Source organism: Zophobas morio, unplaced genomic scaffold, assembly GCF_036711695.1.
Source record: "Zophobas morio isolate AGI-343-1 ecotype UQ-CSIRO unplaced genomic scaffold, CSIRO_AGI_Zmor_V1 ptg000038l, whole genome shotgun sequence".
Taxonomy (NCBI): Eukaryota; Metazoa; Arthropoda; class Insecta; order Coleoptera; family Tenebrionidae; genus Zophobas; species Zophobas morio.
In genome coordinates, this window is record NW_026972143.1 from 3705363 (window position 1) to 3724210 (window position 18848).

The window sequence follows — 18848 nt, forward strand, 5'->3', positions numbered from 1 at the left end:
GATGAACCTTGATTCATGATTTTCATGAAACATTAATTACCTAAATAAGGCGTGTTTTTTATGAAGATGTTGTTGATGTCGTAGCGATTTGTTCATAAATTGTAAGTAAATTCAATTAAAATCGTGATATCAGATAATTACTTCCTGAAGCAACGAAAAATGAGTTGGCATTTTAAAAACAGACATAATATTATTAATGTATTAATAGTGGATGAACTTTACCCTATATAAATAAGAATAAAGTAATGAAATGTTATCAAATGTTACAGTGTTTTTGTTTGTTAATTTTTTTAGGTTAAGGTTAAATCTGAACTATTTTAGAAATAAGAATCTTCGATAAAAGCACTGACTTAAATATCACTATTTCACATTAAAAAGTTATAATAAACGCTCTTTTTTTGGAAGTAACCCACCCTACTTTATTTAGTGTCCGAGAATAATTAAATTTCCCTCTGAAACGAACGTGCCCGAATTTTCGCGAACCCCTCTCGACACCAGCAGTCCTCAAAGTGTCCCCAAATTTCGAAAACCGTTCTTCGCGCCCAAAAATCACTATCATGCTCGTGTAAATGAAAATCACTCTTCTAATTTTATCCACCGCTTCAGTGCGTTCTTTGACCCCCATAAATCACGCCAATTTATCAACGAATTCAATTGTTTGATAAACCCTGTCTGACCTCTACTTGACATTTGGAGGGCAGAAGTTGAAAACACAACTTCAAATCACTCTTCTTCCACAATTCGCTAAAAACCGATCAAAATGCAATTTAATAAATTAAGCCTCGACGCCCTTCAAGTGGCCAACAAGCGCGTCCTGATGCGGTAAGTTCGCGCCCCCATTCATTCAAAAACCCCCTCAAAATAAATTTCCAGCGTCGACTTCAACGTGCCCCTGAAGGACGGAAAAATCACCAACAACCAGCGCATAGTGGCCGCCTTGGACTCCATCCGCTACGCCCTCGACAAGAACGCCAAGAGCGTCGTACTCATGTCCCACCTCGGCCGGCCCAACGGCAGCCCCAATCCCAAATACAGCCTCAACCCCGTAGCCGCCGAACTCAAAACCCTCATCAACAGGTGACTCCTCCCCCGCTCTCGCTTCTTCTCTTCCTGTGCTAACGCTTTCGTTCCCGTTTTCTTTTGTTTTAGATTGACTAAATCTGACTCTTGTGATAGTGATAGTAACCAAAACTTGTTGCCTAAAAGGTTCTATTTTTTTCTGTTTTATTACCCCCTGGTTGACCCCCCGTAACGCGATTCTGTCCGCAGAGACGTCACGTTCCTCACGGACTGCGTGGGCCCCGAAGTCGAGAAAGCCTGCGCCGACCCCAAACCCGGCTCGCTCATCCTTCTGGAGAATTTGCGGTTCCACATTGAAGAGGAGGGCAAAGGGGTGGACGCCAGTGGCAAGAAAATCAAAGCGGAGGCGGATAAAGTGGCGGCGTTCCGCCAGAGCTTGAGGAAGCTGGGGGATGTGTATGTGAACGACGCTTTCGGGACGGCCCATCGGGCGCACTCTTCCATGATGGGGGAGGGCTTCGACCAGAGGGCTGCTGGGTTTTTGTTGAAGAAGGAGCTGGAGTACTTTGCGAAGGCGCTGGATTGTCCGGAGAAGCCGTTCTTGGCGATTCTGGGGGGCGCAAAGGTTGCCGACAAGATTCAGTTGATTAATAATTTGCTGGATAAAGTCGATGAGATGATTATTGGAGGAGGGATGGCGTATACATTCCTGAAGGTGGTGTATGGAATGAAGGTAGGTGGTTTTCTTTAAAATATTGAGTTTGTAGTGTTAAAGGCGGTTTTACACCGGAGTGGTAGTTAACCAGTTTTACACAGCTGTCGTGATGTCACGGCAGTGGCTAAAATGTCGTTGAGCATGCGCAGTTGCTATTTTCAACGACAATGGTAATTGGGCGCGAAATTTGAAATTTCAGAACGCCGAAATTGGCGTTTGCTTTAAAATTAACGCTTTTTTCGCTAAAATCAGTGACAACAAGTTTCGTTTTGTGCCAGATTTTGTGGATTTTTATTCTAATAGTGAAATTCCAATAAAATTGGTATTAAAAAAGCGTTTTAGAGAAAAATTAGATAAATAAGTTGAAACTTCGCTTAAATTTTTAATATGCAAATATCTTGGAAACGGTTAATACAAAACCCTTGTACCCAACATATATATATTTTTTTTTTAACAGAAAGCATCTCTTACAAATAATTTAAAGCTTTTCGAGGATTTTGGCGTATTTTTTTCGAAAAATTAAATTCGTAAAACTGCATATTTTTACTTAGTTTTCCGAAATATTTTGTTTTGTTTTGTATGACAACTACACAGCATATCTCAGTAGCATTATTTAAACGTAATGTAACAAAATATTCTTAATTCCGCCATATTTAAAGAGTGAAGCCGGGAATTTTGCATATTTTTAGTTATTTTAACGACTGTCTAAAAATTTTTGTTTTAATTCATTTGAAAATGTGGTACTATTTACAGTTTGTGAGTTTGTTCAAATTTTATTTTATAACCTTCCAGTTAACATCTTTAAGTAAAGTTTCTTTTTATACAGAATTTGCTAAGGTTTGTCTTACGATTTTTTTTTTCTATAAAAAATGCAAACATCTTGGAAACTGTTAATGCAAAAACTTAACATTTTTTTATAAATATTCTAAATTTGTAAAATTACATAGGGTGTATAATTTTCAATCGTAGCCCTAGATGAATTCTGTTAGTTTCCGTAAAAAAAAATTCAATAGCCTGCAATAAGTGATAATTTTCCATCACCAGATCGTTAGAACGAGCAGAATATTATTTAATCAAAACTATTAAAGAACTAGTATTAAATAATGCAATAAATCTATTTTGAAACTTGTTTTTACCAAATATTTTTCGCTAACTGTTGTTTTATGTTTTGCGGTTTTTTTCTTCATATACTTAGTATTCTTTGGAGAACACGATACTCAAAAACATGTTTTTAATTTCTTGTAAAAAAGTAAGTATTTTGCAGTTAAGCTCCGCCCTCTTGCTTCACGACGAATAAAAAAAAATATTACAATTGAAATAGGGCGGGTGGGTGGGCTTACATTTTGCCTTTTTGTTTTTAATATGGGTAGACCTCTGTTCACAACATGAAACTTAAAACATGTTTAAAATGGAAAATTTGTATAAGGAAATATCAATTTTGAAATTAGGCTCCGCCCCATAATTGCAAAATCCATATTTCCTTGTAAAAATGTACCATTTTAATCATGTTTTAAGTTTCTTGTTGTGAAAAGATGGCTATGTATATTAAGAAAAAAAAGCAAAATATAAGCCCCGCCCACCCGCCCTATCTCAATTCTGTTAATTTTTTTTATTCGTCGTGAGCCAAGAGGGCGGAGCTTAATTGCAAAATGTTGCTGCAAATACTAAGTAAAAAAAAGGCAAAATGTAGCCTCGCCCACCCACCCTATCTCAATTGTGATGATTTTTTTATTCGTCGTGAGCCAAGAAGGCGGAGCTCAACTGCAAAATCCTTATTTCTCTACGAGAAATTAAAAATATGTATCGTGTTGTTCAAAGAATACTATGATGAATTTTTCATTCGTTGTTAGATCGAGGGGCGGGGCTTAATTGCAAGATCCACATTTGTCTACTAGAATTTACCATTTTAAACGTGTTTTAAGTTTCTAGGAATAAAAACATCATCACAATTGAGAAGGGGTGGGTGGGAGGGGTTTATATTTTGCCTTTTTTTTTTTCTTAATATGCATAGTATTCTTTGGACAACACGATACTCAAAAACATGTTTTTAAGTTTTTGTAAAGAAATAAGTATTTTGCAGTTAAGCTCCACACCTTTGGTTCACGGTGAATAAAAAAAATCATTACAATTGAGATTGGGCGGGTGGGCGGGCTTATATTTTGCCTTTTTGTTTTAGTGTGTGCAGACTTCTGTTCACAACATGACACTTAAAACATGTTTAAAATGGAAAATTTGTATAAGGAAATATCAATTTTGCAATTAGACTCCGCCCCATAATTGCAAAATCGATATTTCCTTGTAAAAATGTACCATTTTAATCATGTTTTAAGTTTCTTGTTGTGAACAGATGGCTATGTATATTAAGAAAAAAAAAGCAAAATATAAGGCCCGCCCACCCGCCCCATTTCAATTCTGATGATTTTTTTTATTCGTCGTGAGCCAAGGGGGCGGAGCTTAATTGCAAAAATGTTTTGTGTTATTTATTCGATCTAATATATTTAAAAATTTCAGAAGTCTGGGGTGAGGCTTTTTTATATTCGAAAAAAAATCCCCAAAAAAAATGTTACTATTAGAATGTGAACTTCTCTGATTGTTTTTTTTTACATTCGAGAAAAATTTTATTTCTCAAAAGATGTTACTGTTGGAATGTAAACTACTTTGGTGGTTTTTAAAATATTTTTAAGATGTTAAAATACCTATTAATACTACATTCAAAACAAGATCTTACGTGGGATTTATAAACTTGCCGTTGATAGTAATTTTGATGTTCAACTTTTGCCCTATTTAAAGGGGTTGTAGAAGGAAAGTGGAGAATTTAAGTTGATTACTAGAAAAATTTACCATTTTAGACATGTTTTAAGTTTTTTGTTGTCGAAATGAGTCTGCAAATACTAAGTAAAAAAAGGCAAAATGTAGCCCCGCCCACCCACCCTACCTCAATTGTGATGATTTTTTTTATTCGTCGTGAGCCAAGAGAGCGAAGCTTAATTGAAAAATCCTCATTTCTGTACGAGAAATTAAAAATATGTTTTTGTGTATCGTGTTGTTCAAAGAATACTATGATGAATTTTTCATTCGTTGTCAGATCGAGGGGCGGGGCTTAATTGCAAGATCCACATTTGTCTACAAGAATTTACCATTTTAAACGTGTTTTAAGTTTCTAGGAATAAAAAAATCATCACAATTGAGATGGGGTGGGTGGGCGGGGTTTATATTTTGCCTTTTTTTCGTAATGTACATTGTACTCTTTGAACAACACGATACTCAAAAACATGTTTTTAAGTTTTTGTAAAGAAATAAGTATTTTGCAGTTAAGCTCCACCTCCTTGCTTCACGGCGAATAAAAAAAATTATTACAATTGAGATTGGGTGGGTGGGCAGGCTTACATTTTGCCTTTTTGTTTTTAGTATGTGTAGACTTCTGTTCACGATATGACCCTTAAAACATGTTTAAAATGGAAAATTTGTATAAGGAAATATCAATTTTGCAATTAGGCTCCGCCCCATAATTGCAAAATCCATATTTCCTTGCAAAAATGTACCATTTTAATCATGTTTTAAATTTCTTGTCGTGAAAAGATGGCAGTGTATATTAAGAAAAAAAAAATTGAAATATAAGCCCCGCCCACCCGCCCTTTCTCAATTTTGTTAATTTTTTTTATTCGTCGTGAGCCAAGAGGGCGGAGCTTAATTGCAAAAATGTTGCCGTGTTATTTAGTTCGATCTAAAAATATTTAAACATTTCAGAAGTCTGAGGTGAGGCTTTTTTATATTCGAAAAAAAATCCCAAAAGATGTTACTATTAAAATGTAAACTTCTCTAATTGTTTTTAAAATCCTAAAATTCCTGTTAACATTACATTCAAAGTAAGATCTTTATTGATATTTAAATTTTTAAGTTTTTTTTTTTCAAAATTACAAATACAATTAATTATCCTTTAAAAATAGCAGTCACTGCTTACAAAATCGTTACCGTATTTTTTTTTTTCGATCTAAAAATATGTATTTAAAAATTTCAGAGGTTTTTTTTTACATTCGAGAAAAATTTTATTTCTCAAAAGTTGTTACTGTTGGAATGTAAACTGCTTTGGTGGTTTTTAAAATAATAATAATATTAATATTAATAATAATAATAATAATAATCACTTTTCATGTGATGCGCGGATAAATGATCGGTAGTTACGCTTGACTTTTGGGGATGGGGTGAGATTAGAGAATAATAGCAGACTAATTTGTATGCTGTAATTCTAGAATCTCGAAAGTTGTTCTGTTAATCTAATCAAAGCATATCATTACTTGGTCTTAGTACCCGTAATGATAGAAGTCTTGCCTGAATGCCGGTCATTTCCGGGTCAGTGGTGGGTCTTAATTTTATTATCCAACAGACGAAGGTCCAAAAGGATAAATATAAACTCACAAATTAATTAATTACTAACACTAAATAGAGTTAAAAAGAAAAAAAAAAAACATAACTATGACTTAATCACTCCTATACAACAAAACACGAAAAGACTTAATACTAGAAGTAACAAAAATATCTACAATTGGGGCTACATCATTATAGCAACGACACATGTTGTTCAATGGCGAAAAATAATGTTGGTTGGTCCTACTACAATTTATCATGAAAGTGCCTGAATACCGACAATTTAATCGTGGAACATGAAAATTTATTTGACTAATAAGTAAGTTTTTGCTAACAGTGTACCCATGTATTAATTTAAATAAAAAGTAAATGTTGGCGAACGTCCTTCTTTCTTTGAGCGACAGCAAATTAAAATCATTTAATAACATTTTGTTAGGGAATGATCGTGGAGGATAAGTATGATATTTTACATAATATAAGTATTTGCAGAATCTACGTTGTATGCGTTCGATTGCCATAATATGGATGCTATAGTACGGGTCCCACACTACAGAAGCATATTCTAATTTTGTTCTGACATATGCGAAATATAACGTTAGCAAAGCATCTACATTTGTAAAACTACTTGTGTTTCTAAAAATAAATCCTAACATTTTTATAGCGTGTCCACAAATATATTGAATGTGAGGAATAAATGACAAATGATGATCCAGTATAACACCCAGGTCTTTTATTTGGCTAACTCGCTCAATTTGAATATCATTCAATGTATAATTAAAATTAATATTGGTCATTAATCTGGAAAATGTTATTGTTTTGCATTTATTTTCATTTATCTTTAGTTTGTTTAGCGTGTACAATTTACTAAAGTTGTTTAAATCATTCTGTAACAAACGACAATCCTCTATGCTAGACACGTATTTTGCGATTTTTAAATCATCAGCATAAACAAAAATCGGACATTTAAATTGTGCTAATATATCATTAAAATATATTAAAAATAACATGGGTCCTAGGTTGGACCCCTGTGTTACACCACTAGGAGTACCATATGCATCCGAACAGTAGCCACAAAACTCAACATACTGGATACGATTAGTTAATAGCGATTTAAAAAGTTTAACTAGATTATCACATACACCAGCAGAACTTAATTTGTTTAACAAAATAGAATGGTTAACAACATCGAATGCTTTAGAAAGGTCTGTGTAAACCACGTCCACTTGCAATATTGTTAAGATGTTAAAATACCTATTAATATTACATTCAAAACAAGATCTTAAGTGGGATTTATAAACTTGCCGTTGATAGTAATTTTGATGTTCAACTTTTGCCCTATTTAAAGGGGTTGTAGAAGAAAAGTGGAGGATTTAAGTTATTACTACAAAAATTTACCATTTTAGACATGTTTTAAGTTTCTTGTTGTCGAAATAAGTCTGAAAATACTAAGTAAAAAAAAGGCTCCGCCCATAATTGCAAAATCCATATTTCCTTGCAAAAATGTAACATTTTAAATATTTAATTAAGTTTCTTGTTGTGAAAAGATGGCTATGTATATGTATTAAGAAAAAAAAAAAAGCAAAATATGAGCCCCGCCCACCCGCCCTATCTCAATTCTTATGATTTTTTTATTCGTCGTGAGCCAAGGGGGCGGAGCTTAATTGCAAAAATGTTCTGTATTATTTAGTTCGATCTAATATATTTAAAAATTTCAGAAGTCTGGGCTGGGGCTTTTTTATATTCGAAAAAAATCCCAAAAGATGTTACTATTAGAAAGTAAACTTGTTGTTTTTAAAATGCTGAAATTCCTGTTAATATTGTATCCAAAGTAAGATCTTCCTGTTAATATTACATTTAATGTAAGATCTTTATTGATATTTAAATTTTTAAGTTTTTTTTTTCAAAAATTACAAATACAATGAATTATCTTGAAAAATTAGCAGTCACTGCTTATAAAATCGGTACCGTATTATTTTGTTCGATCTAAAAAATGTATTTAAAAATTTCAGAGGCTTTTTTACATTCGAGAAAAATTTTATTTCTTAAAAGATGTTACTGTTGTAATGTAAACTGCTCTGATTATTTTAAAAATGTTTTTTAAAATGTTAAACTAGCAGTTAATCTTACAATTTTCTATCTGATTTTTTGTTTAAAAGTTCTAAACTAATTTTATTGATACATTTTGAGTTTTTTTTTAACAAATATTACAAATTTAAGTCTTAACCTTGGAAATGGCTATGACACCCTGCAAACTTTTACCAAAGAGTTGAAACAAAACTAAATCTGAACTACTAAAAAACTCACGATTTTGTCGAATTACAATCCTGTCAAGCTTACTAAGGATTTTGCCTTTTTTTCTGAAATTAAATTCTTAAAACTGCATATTTTAGCTACATTTTTCGAAAAATAAACAGTTGTTATTAATTAATGCAAAAAAATTATTTTGAAATGTTTTTTAATTGATAACATGTCACTCAAATACACAACTCGTACTAAATGAAATGAAATTTATTAAATAAAATGCATGATATTAGATATACATATACTAACAAAAATTTTAAGAGGCGTAATCAAAATTCAGCGCTACGAAAACCGATGAAAAGAAAAGGGTGTAGAAAGTCTTCAGTGTATAATCGTATTTTCTGTCTTCCCCTTTCGACTCCTTTGCAAATTTGTCCCATTTAATCGCCGCTTCCTTTGTACTTTCTTTGCGATTAACACATTCCTTTAATTCTGCGGTTGCTGGTTTTTCCACAGCACATTCGGGACAAGGTTTCGCCTCCTCCTTCGGTACCACCGGAACCACAGCGACTTCACAAGGTTCACTTTCTTCTGGTGGTACCGAAACCGGGTTAACATGTTCGCAAACTGGTGGTTCACAAACCGGATGAATATATTCGCTAGGTTTCGGTTCGAGTTCCTCTTTCGCTGTTAAAGTAACCGGTTGAACGAACTGACAAAATCTCCAATCTTCTTCTTCTTCGAGAGTCGGCGCTTCATCGTGCTCGTAATCGCATCTCGATTTTTCCGACCTAGACGGCGCGTAGTCAAAGCAAGACTTGAAGTCGTGCTTCACCAGCGAAGGAACCGAAATTTGGAATAAGCTTAGAAACGATTTCTTTTCTTCGTGGTGTGGGGGTTTGATGTAGTCCAGACACGGGGTGTGCCATACCGAAGCTTGATGAAAACAACGAGGGTTGAAGTAGATCTCCGGGATAACTTCGTCGTACTTGTACAGGACTAGAATTGGAGTTTCTACCTCTGGTTTCAAACCAACGAAAAACTCATCTATGTTGTTGAAATTGGCCTCCTGTCTCGGTGTATGTTTCGACTTACTTTTTTCGTCGTAGAAGCGGTTGTAAATGCTGTCGATTTTTTTAATCACACTGTCAACTTGACCTAGAAGGCGCTCACCTTCTGCTATGTTGGCAGCTCTTTTTGGCTCGTCGTCGTGTTTCGACAACTTAAATTTGCTCTTGTCGAAAGGAGTGCGTTCCGGCTTTTTGATTTTTTTTTCGTCCTTTAGTAGTGACTGTTTTATCTTGATGGGGACCTCCTTGGGGGGTTTTTTCTCCTCTTTGACGATCTTTTCGTCTTTGTGTTTAAAGTCACTGCTGTGTTTTTTGACGATTGTTCCTTCTCTTTTTATTTTCGGGGTGGTTGGGTTATTTGGGACTTTGTTGTCCTTCTCAGGTGGTATAACTTCGTTGATTTGTGGCATTTCTACTTCTTTCGTTTCAGGTTTTTTCTCCACTTGTTGTTCTTTGACAATTTGTTGTTCTGGCTCCGTCGTTTGCTTCGTTTCTTCTTTGTTTGTACCCACCGGTTGGTGTTCGTTCATCATCTGCAAAACGCATGTGATTTCTTGCTCCATCGCAGTGAAAGCTTCACTGCTGGAGCCATCTGTAGGCGAAGACAACAAGTCGATCATTTTGGCTTCGATAACGTCAATGGCTTTCTGGATGTTCTTTTGGATGTTGTCGTTTTTGGCTTTGAGTCCTCTGAGTTGTTCCAACATGGCTTTTCTTTTCGGCGTGGTGGGATAAGGTTCGGACCTGGGTGATGCGCTTGTTTGCAAGTACCTTCCTTCGACCGGAATCGGTGCTAGTCGTTTCGACAAATCCGTTATCATCACAGGAGCCCTAGGCGTACTACTTTTCTCTTTAGTCGGAAAATTGTCATAGACCACCTTCACAGGCATCACAATCAAGCTCTGAGGAATATGACTTAAGTACTTCTGTTCGGGCGAAGTCAAGTACTCGAGTAACGTCTTCATCCCGCTCTTCTTCTGCACCGGTGCGTGTTTCTTCTCTCCGTGCTTCTTCTTCTTCTTCTCGTTCTCTCTATCTTCAGCCGGCTGAAGCAACTTCTTCCACACTTTCTCGTTTTCTTGCATCATGCGATGGAGGTAGCTCTTGGCGTCCTGTAACTGGGTAGGGTAGACGTTGTCCCGTCGCGGGTACTCGGATTTGATCGGCTTCAAGTCGTTGTGGTCCAAATCGTCAAGCAAATCGTAGTACTTAAGTTTGTTCCGGCTTAAGCCCTGTCGGATTTTGCGCGTGCGCTCTTGGTTGCTCACGGGGCACGGTTGCGAGCTGGTCACCAACAGGCTGCAGCATGTCGACCCGGCGGAAATCGAAGACGCCTTCGAGGTCTTTTGCGGTATGGGGGAGATTTTCGTATTCACGCTCGCGCTCTTAGGCGGAGATTTCTTTTTTTCCTCTTTAGGGAAGAACCACAAGCTTCCGGTGTACTTTTCTTGCAAGTCTTTAGTTTCTTTTTTGGGTTTTTTGATTTTGTCTTTGGTGGGTTTGCGGTCCATGAGTTTGAGGAAACCTTCGAGGCTGTCGGAAGCCACGAGCTGCTGGATGAGCTTCCCGTGGAGGTTCTCGGTCGGTTTTCGTCGCTGGACGTCGGGGAGGATGTCGGAAAAAACTTGGTACTTTAGAGGGGAGTCGCTGGACCCGCTGCTGATGCTGATGTTGGAAAAGGCGCTCCTTTTGATTGTCACCCGGTCGTAGACTTGGGTGGTGAGTAGGTCAATTTTTTTTGAACAGGAAGCTGGAGTTTTGGTGGTCTCAATGGTGGTGGGACTTTTGATACGGGTGTTCTCGTTAATGGTCATGGGGCTTTTGGTGTTGGTGTTCTCGTTAGTAGTCTTGGTGGTTTCGGTATTGGTGTTAACAAGGGGCTTGCAGAGATCTTCAGAAGCCGCCAAAACCGCTTCCAACTCTTCCTTGTGGTGCAACTTGTCTAGACAATCTTGAAAGTCATCTTCTTCATTCTTCGATTGAAAATCATCGTCTTCTATCGTCGAAATTGTCATTTTTTCCATAGAGGGTTTGGTCTCTGCTGCAGCCACGATCTTGCGCTCTTCTACATCTGTTCCCTCTTGTGTACCAATTTCGTCTACTACGTCCAAGCTTCTAAGGGTGTCTGCTTCGTTCATAGTTCTATTATCACTTACACTTCCAGCTCTATTCTCAATCACTTTTGTTTTGTTGTCAACCGCAGCTGCACTTTTATTGTCATTCGGGGCTTTATTGTCGACAATTTTGGTCACCGACTTCGTCACTTCGCCGCGCCCGTTCTGGGCCACCAGCTCCAGCAGCTTGCTGTGGTAGGTCTCGATCTCCTGCAGCTTCTCGTGTATGCGCTTCGTGTGTTCTGCCAGGGTGATCCGGATGTCGTCGAACTCCAGCAGGGTCTGGTACTTGACGCTCTTCTTCTCGTAGACCAAGCATGAGAGGAAGGAGGGGTTCTTCTCGAGGAAGTTCGTCCGCGCGGCGATCTTCATCGCGAGTTCGTCTAGACCATTGCAGTTCTTCAAGAGCACGTCGTCAAGTTGATGGTTGATCTGGTCCAAAGTCAGTTTAACGCTGTCGTTGTACTCTTGACAGGCCTTCTCGATGGACAGTTTCTGAATGTTGCGCCCGATGTCGTTTTTGATTTGCGCTACATTGTTTTCGACCATGTTTTTGTGGGTTTTGATTTTTATGGAACCATCAATTTTGACAGTTGGTTAAAATTTTGTTTGCTAGGGTGCTGGGATTCGGGGAGTGGAGTTTACGTGAGGTGTTTGTGACGTTGAACGCTGCACACGTGTTCTTGGGGAAAACGTGTGGTTGTCTTATAATTCTTCAGTAATAGTCAACATTTAACTAAATAATTATAATAAATATTTATTAAATATTTCTAAACACAGATTTTGTATTTATATTAGGAATAATCATGTAGATGGTAAAATCCTAACCAAAATTTGTCTAATCATCCCTACCAATAATGTGATGACGTCACTTTAAATTATTTTATTTTAAAGATATTTTAAAGTTATGGTAAGCATGATAAATTTTTATTCAAAATATATTTGCTTATCCCCTCCAAAAAATTTATGACGTCAGCTCAAAATACAGGGTGATAAAACAAATAAGAAATGCGTGTATTTATTTTTTAATTTAAATTTTTCAAATTTTAATTTTTCGATTTTTCGATTTTGGGCTGTTTCGATTTCTCGATTTTTGGATTTCTCGATCTTTCAATTTTTGGACTCGATTTTTTGATTTTTCAATATTTCGTTTTTTTTTAAATCTTACGATTTTTGAGATTTCAATTTTACGATTTTACGATCTTTTAATTTCTGAATACATATTTTAATTTTTTGATTTTCCCATTTCTCGACTTCTCGCTTTTTCAGTGTTTAAAATTTTTCGATTTTCGCAACTTTTCGATTTTTCGACATTTTCATTTTAAATTTTTCTATTTGTCGATTTCTCGACTTCTTGACTTCTCGACTTTTCGATTTCTCGATCTTTTGATATTTCGAATTCTGAATTTCTTGGTTTTTCGATTTTTCATTGTTTTAATTCAAGTTTTTAGATCCTTGGACTTTCGATATTTAATTTTTTCTGTACATATTTCGATTCTTGGATTTTTCGAAGGTCAATTTTCGAATTTTTGATTTTTCGATTTACGAATTTTAGATTTTCGAATTTTCGGTTTTTCGATTTCTCGGATTTCCGTTTTTTCGAATTCGATTCATCGAATTTTACATTTTTCGATTTTTCAGCTTTTCAATTCTTCGATTTTGCAAATTTTCGATTTTTGATTTTTTGAATTTTTGATTTTTTTGTTTTTCCATTCTTCAGTTTCTACTTTTAATTTTTTTTATTTCCAATTTTTTCATTCTTTAGTTTTTCGATTTCTCTTTTATTTATCATTTCGATTTCTCGAGTATCGATTTTTGATTTTTCAAATTTCCGATTATCCAATTTTTACGTTCTTCTGTTTTTCCTTTCAAATTTTTTTACTTTTCGAGTTCTCAGATTTTCAATTCCATTCTTCAGTTTTCCGATTTTTTAGTTTTTCACTTTTCGATTTTTTGACTTTCCGGAAGATTTTTCTATTTGTCCATTTCTTCACTTTTTGACTTTTCGACTATTCGATTTCTCGATCTTCTGAATTTTAGATTTTTCGGTTTTTCGAGTTTTCAGTATTCGAATTTTTTTAATTTCACCTTTTCGATTTTACAATTTTCGATTTTTCGACTTTTGATATTTCATTTTCTCTATACATATTTCCATTTTTGGATTTTTCAATTTCTCGAAAGTCAATTTTTGAATTTTTGATTTTTTGGCTTTCCTATCTACGATTTTTAGATTTTCGAATTTTCTGTTTGTTTCCTTTTCCGTTTTTGATTTTTTGAATTTTGAATTTTCCAATTTTTTTATACTTCAGTTTTTCGATTTCTTAATTACTTTACATCTCGATTTCCCGAGTACATATTCGATTTTCGATACTCGAATTTTCAATCTTTTATTCGTACTTTTCGATTTTTGATTTTTCAAATTTCGAATTTTTCGAATTTTTTTTTTCAGTTTTTAGGCTTTTGAAATTTTTACTTTTCCATTTGTCAAATTTTCAATTCCATTATTTAGTTTTTCCGATTTTTTAGTTTTTTTAATTTTTACTTTTCGATTTTTCGGTATTTCGAATTTTCGATATTTTAATTTTAGATTTTTCTATTCGCCAATTTCTGAATTTCTCGGTTTTTCGATTTTTCAGTATTCGAATTTTTTAATTTCAGTTTTTCCATTTTACAATTTTCGATATTGCGACTTTCAATGTTTCATTTGTTCTATATTTCGATTCTTGCATTTTTCGATTTTTTTATTTTTCCATGATTCAGTTTTTACTTTTCATTTTTTTTACTTTTCAATTTTTTCATTCTTCACTTTTTCTATTTCTCAATTATGTACTTTACTTCTCGATTTCTCAAGTATTCGATTTTCTACACCCGAATTTTTAATCATCAACTCGTACTCTTCGATTTTTAACTTTTCAAATTTCCAATTTTTCAAAATTTTCTCTCTTTAATTTTTAGAATTAATTTTTTTTTAATTTTCGATTTCTCAAATTTTCAATTCCACTCTTCAGTTTTTCCGATGTTTTAATTATTTTTCGATATTTTGACTTTTCGGAAGATTTTTCTATTTTTTCGATTGTCGATTTCTCGACTTTTCGATTTTTGGATTTTTGATGTTTCGATTTCTGGATTTCTCGATTTTTCGACTTTCGATATTTCAATTTTTTCTATATTTCGACTCTTGGATTTTTCGATTTTTTGTAAGTCAGTTTTCAAATTTTTGAGTTTTCTATTTACGTCTTTTAGATTTTCAAATTTTTGGTTTTTCGATTTATCAGATTTCCGTTTTTTCGAATATTTTAATCGAATGTTCCATTTTTCTATATTCAAATTTTCTCTTTGTTTCCTTTTTGATTTCTCAATTTTTCAGTTTTCAATTCTTAGATTTTTCTAATTTTCGATTTTTGATACTTTTGAATTTTCGATTTTTCCATTCTTCAGTTTTTACTTTTCAATGTTTTCATTCTTATACATATTTCATTTTTTCAATATTTCAATTCTTGGATTTTTCGATTTTCCGAATTACGATTTTTAGATTTTCGAATTTTCGGTTTTTCGAATATTTCATTCATCGAATTTTCCATTTTTCGATATTCAAATTTTCAGTTTGTTTCCTTTTCGGTTTCTCGATTTTTCAGTTTTTCAATTCTTCGATTGATATTTTGAATTTTCGATTTCTTAATTTTTCCATTCTTCAGTTTTTACTTTTAAATCTTTATTACTTTTAAATTTTTTCATTCTTATATATATTTAATTTTTTCGATATTTCGGTTCTTGGATTTTTCGAAAATCAGTTTTGGAATTTTTGATTTTTTGGTTTTTCGATTGACGATTTTTAGATTTTCAAATTTTTGGTTTTTGGATATTAGAATTTTCAGTTTGTTTCCTTTTAGATTTCTCGATTTTTCAGTTTTTCAATTCTTCGATTTTGGTATTTTGAATTTTCGATTTTTCAATTTTTCCATTATTCAGTTTTTACTTTTAATTTTTTTTTTACTTTTCAATTTTTTAGTCTTATACATATTTCATTTTTTTTATATTTCGATTCTTGGATTTTTCGAAAATCAGTTTTCGAATTTTTGATTTTTTGTTTTTTAATTTACGATTTTTAGATTTTCAAATTTTTGGTTTTTGGATATAGTTTTTCAATTCTCGATTGTTTGAATTTTCGAATTTTCAATTTTTTCATTCTTCAGTTTTTACTTTCCAGTTTTTTATTCTTCAGTTTTTCAATTTCTTGAAATTACTTTACATTTCGATTTCTCGAGTATTCGATTTTCGATATTTGAATTTTCAATCGTCTAGTCGTACTTTTCGACTTTTGATTTTTCGAATTTCCAATTTTTGAATTTTTACTTTCTTCAGTTTTTAGAATTAATTTTTTTTTACTTTTCGATTTCTCAGATTTTTAATTCCATTTTTCAGTTTTTCCGATTTTTTAGTTTCTTTAGTTTTCGATTTTTTGACTTTCCAGAAGATTTTTCGATTTACGATTTTTAGATTTTCGAATTTTTGGTTTTTGGTTATCCGAATTTTCAGTTTGTTCCTTTTAGATTTTTCGATTTTTCAGTTTTACAATTCTCGATTGTTTGAATTTTCAAATTTTCAATTTTTTCATTCTTCAGTTTTTACTTTTCAGTTTTCCAATTTTTGGAATTTTTACTTTCTTCAGTTTTTAAAATTTAAAACTTTTTTACTTTTCGATTTCTCAAATTTTCAATTCCATTCTTCAGTTTTTCGGAATTTTTGGTTTTTTTACTTCTCGATTTTTTGACTTTCCAGAAGATTTTTCGATTGTTCGATGTTTTAAGTTTAGATTTTTCTATTTGCCGATTTCTCGACTCCTTGACTTCTCGATTTTTCGATTTTTCGATCTTTTGATGTTTCGATTTTTGGATTTCTCGGTTTTTCGATTTTTCAGTATTCGATTTTTTTTTTTAATTTCACTTTTTCAATTTTACAAATTTCGATTTTAGACTTTCGATATTTAACTTTTTCGATATTTTGATTCTTTGATTTTTCGATTTTTCGATTTACGATTTTTAGATTTTAGAATTTTCCATTTTTCGATATTCAAATTTTCAGTTTGTTTCCTTTTCGATTTCTTAGTTTTTCAGTTTTTCAATTCTTCGATTTTTGATACATATTTTGAATTTTCGATTTTTCAATTTTTCTATTCTTCAGTTTTTACTTTTCAATTTTTTCATTCTTATACATATTTCATTTTTTCTATATTTCGATTCTTGGATTTATTGATTTTTCGCTTTTTCGATTTACGATTTTTAGATTTTCGAATTTTCGGTTTTTCGATTTCTCAGATTTCCGTTTTTTTCGAATATTTTATTCATCGAATTTTACATTTTTCGATATTCAAATTTGGATTTTTCGGTTTTTCGAAAATTTGAATTTTTGGCTTTTCAATTTACGATTTTTAGATTTTGGAATTTTTGGTTTTGGATATTCGAATTTTCATTTGTTTTCTTTTCGATTTTTCAGTTTTTCAATTCTCGATTTTTTGAAATTTAGATTTTTCAATTCTCCACTCTTCAGTTTTTTCTATTCAATTTTTTCATTCTTCAGTTTTTCGATTTCTCAATTACTTTGTATTTCGATTTCTTGAGTATTCGATTTTTGATACTCGAATTTTCAATCGTCTAGTCGTACTTTTCGATTTCACAAATTTTCAATTCCATTCTTCAGCTTTTCGATTTTTTGACTTTTCGGAAGATTTTTCTATTTTTTAGATTTTCGAACTTTCGATTTTGCTATTTTTTGGGTTTTACTTTATAAAAGTAAAAACACATTTTGCGATTTTTGTTTTTTACTTTTATAAAGTAAAACCCAAAAAATAGCAAAATCAAATTTTATCATTTTGCAAATAAGCGGGATTTATTGGGCGTTACTTCAAGAGCGAGGGAAGTTCTGTGAAATAACCTTCTACCAATTTTTTATTATTATGCTTAGAAGAAATGTAACAAGAGTTTTACAAACTTCGTTCACAGTGTTCTCACGTGCAATTAATTGCATGTATAGTTGGTTGCATATGCATATTTATTATAAATGTTACTTTCATTTTAATTACCATACAAAAGTTTTAAAAGATATTAATGAAAATTTAAGCAAATTAATAACATACATATTTATTAAAATTTCTTTCATGAACAAATTTTTGTACAAATTTATTTTGTGAACATTCTTTCTGACATATTTTTGAGTAATTTTCCGTCATACAATTTTTTTCTAGTACCATAAAGTTAGGTTATGTTGATTTAGTGTATGTAAAGTCGCAAAAGATCACCATACTAATCCACACTTACGTTTATGTTGGCAACATTTGATAACCAATATTTAACTATTACACGACGCCATTTTGTGTTTTTTGTACAGCGCCTTCTTTTAAAACTCGCTCGTTTAATAATGTATGAAATAAAATCGATGTCGATTTTTACCAAATCACACGTTTTAACGCACAAACCATGCCATTCTTTAGATCGGCAATTCCTTATTTGACGATGAGGGGGCCAAAATCGTCAAGGACCTAATGTCAAAAGCCGAAAAGAACAAGGTCAAGATCCACCTACCATGTGATTTCGTGACAGCCGATAAATTCGATGAAGCTGCAGCTGTAAGTTTAACACAACCCAAACGTACCATTTTTTTCACTAGAATACTTTCAGGTTGGTAGCGCTTCTCTAGAGTCTGGAATTCCTGACGGTTGGATGGGCCTTGACGTAGGACCCAAGACCATCGAAGCGTTTAAAGAACCCATCACTAGGGCTAAAGTGATCGTGTGGAATGGGTTAGTCACGTGAATAATAATAATAATAATAACAATGAGTATGTCGTGGGTTATTTTAGCCCAGCCGGTGTGTTCGAATTCGACAACTTCGCCAAAGGGACCAAAGCCATCATGGATGAAGTTGTTGCAGCCACACAACGTGGCGCTGTCACCATAATTGGTAAAACGTAAAAACGACGAGGTTTGAAATGTGCGACTATGTGGGTTTTCAGGTGGTGGGGATACGGCCACGTGTGCTGCAAAGTGGCAGACTGAGGATAAAGTTTCACACGTTTCGACAGGAGGTGGCGCTAGTTTGGAACTTCTGGAAGGAAAAGAACTGCCAGGAGTGGTGGCCCTGTCTGATGCTTGAATATTTCTAAGTTTAAATTTGTAAATTATATATTTGATGTAAAATTAGCGTAAGCACTAAAAAACAAGACTTTTAAAATAGAAGAAGAATAAATTTGTGGATTATTTTTTTTATTTTAGTTAATTATAAGTCGTAGGTCGATCTTGGTCAAACTAAAACTCCGACATAATATTTA

At 33.3% G+C, this 18848-nt stretch overlaps 1 protein-coding gene across 2 annotated transcripts; it reads left to right on the top strand.

The window, feature by feature from the left end:
* The first annotated feature begins 529 nt into the window (after positions 1-529).
* Positions 530-18772, top strand: LOC135140211 (phosphoglycerate kinase-like). 2 transcript variants are annotated; one of them, XM_064070660.1, is made up of 8 exons: positions 530-822; positions 874-1077; positions 1150-1206; positions 1270-1753; positions 18013-18147; positions 18200-18321; positions 18381-18481; positions 18534-18772. In XM_064070660.1, exons 1-8 carry the CDS (start codon positions 761-763, stop codon positions 18671-18673), a joined length of 1305 nt encoding a protein of 434 aa, XP_063926730.1. In that variant the 5' UTR covers positions 530-760; the 3' UTR covers positions 18674-18772. The 2 variants fall into 2 exon arrangements, with proteins under 2 accessions (XP_063926730.1, XP_063926731.1); XM_064070661.1 differs by lacking the exon at positions 1150-1206 and having other exon boundaries at positions 537-822.
* The last annotated feature ends 76 nt before the right edge of the window (positions 18773-18848 follow it).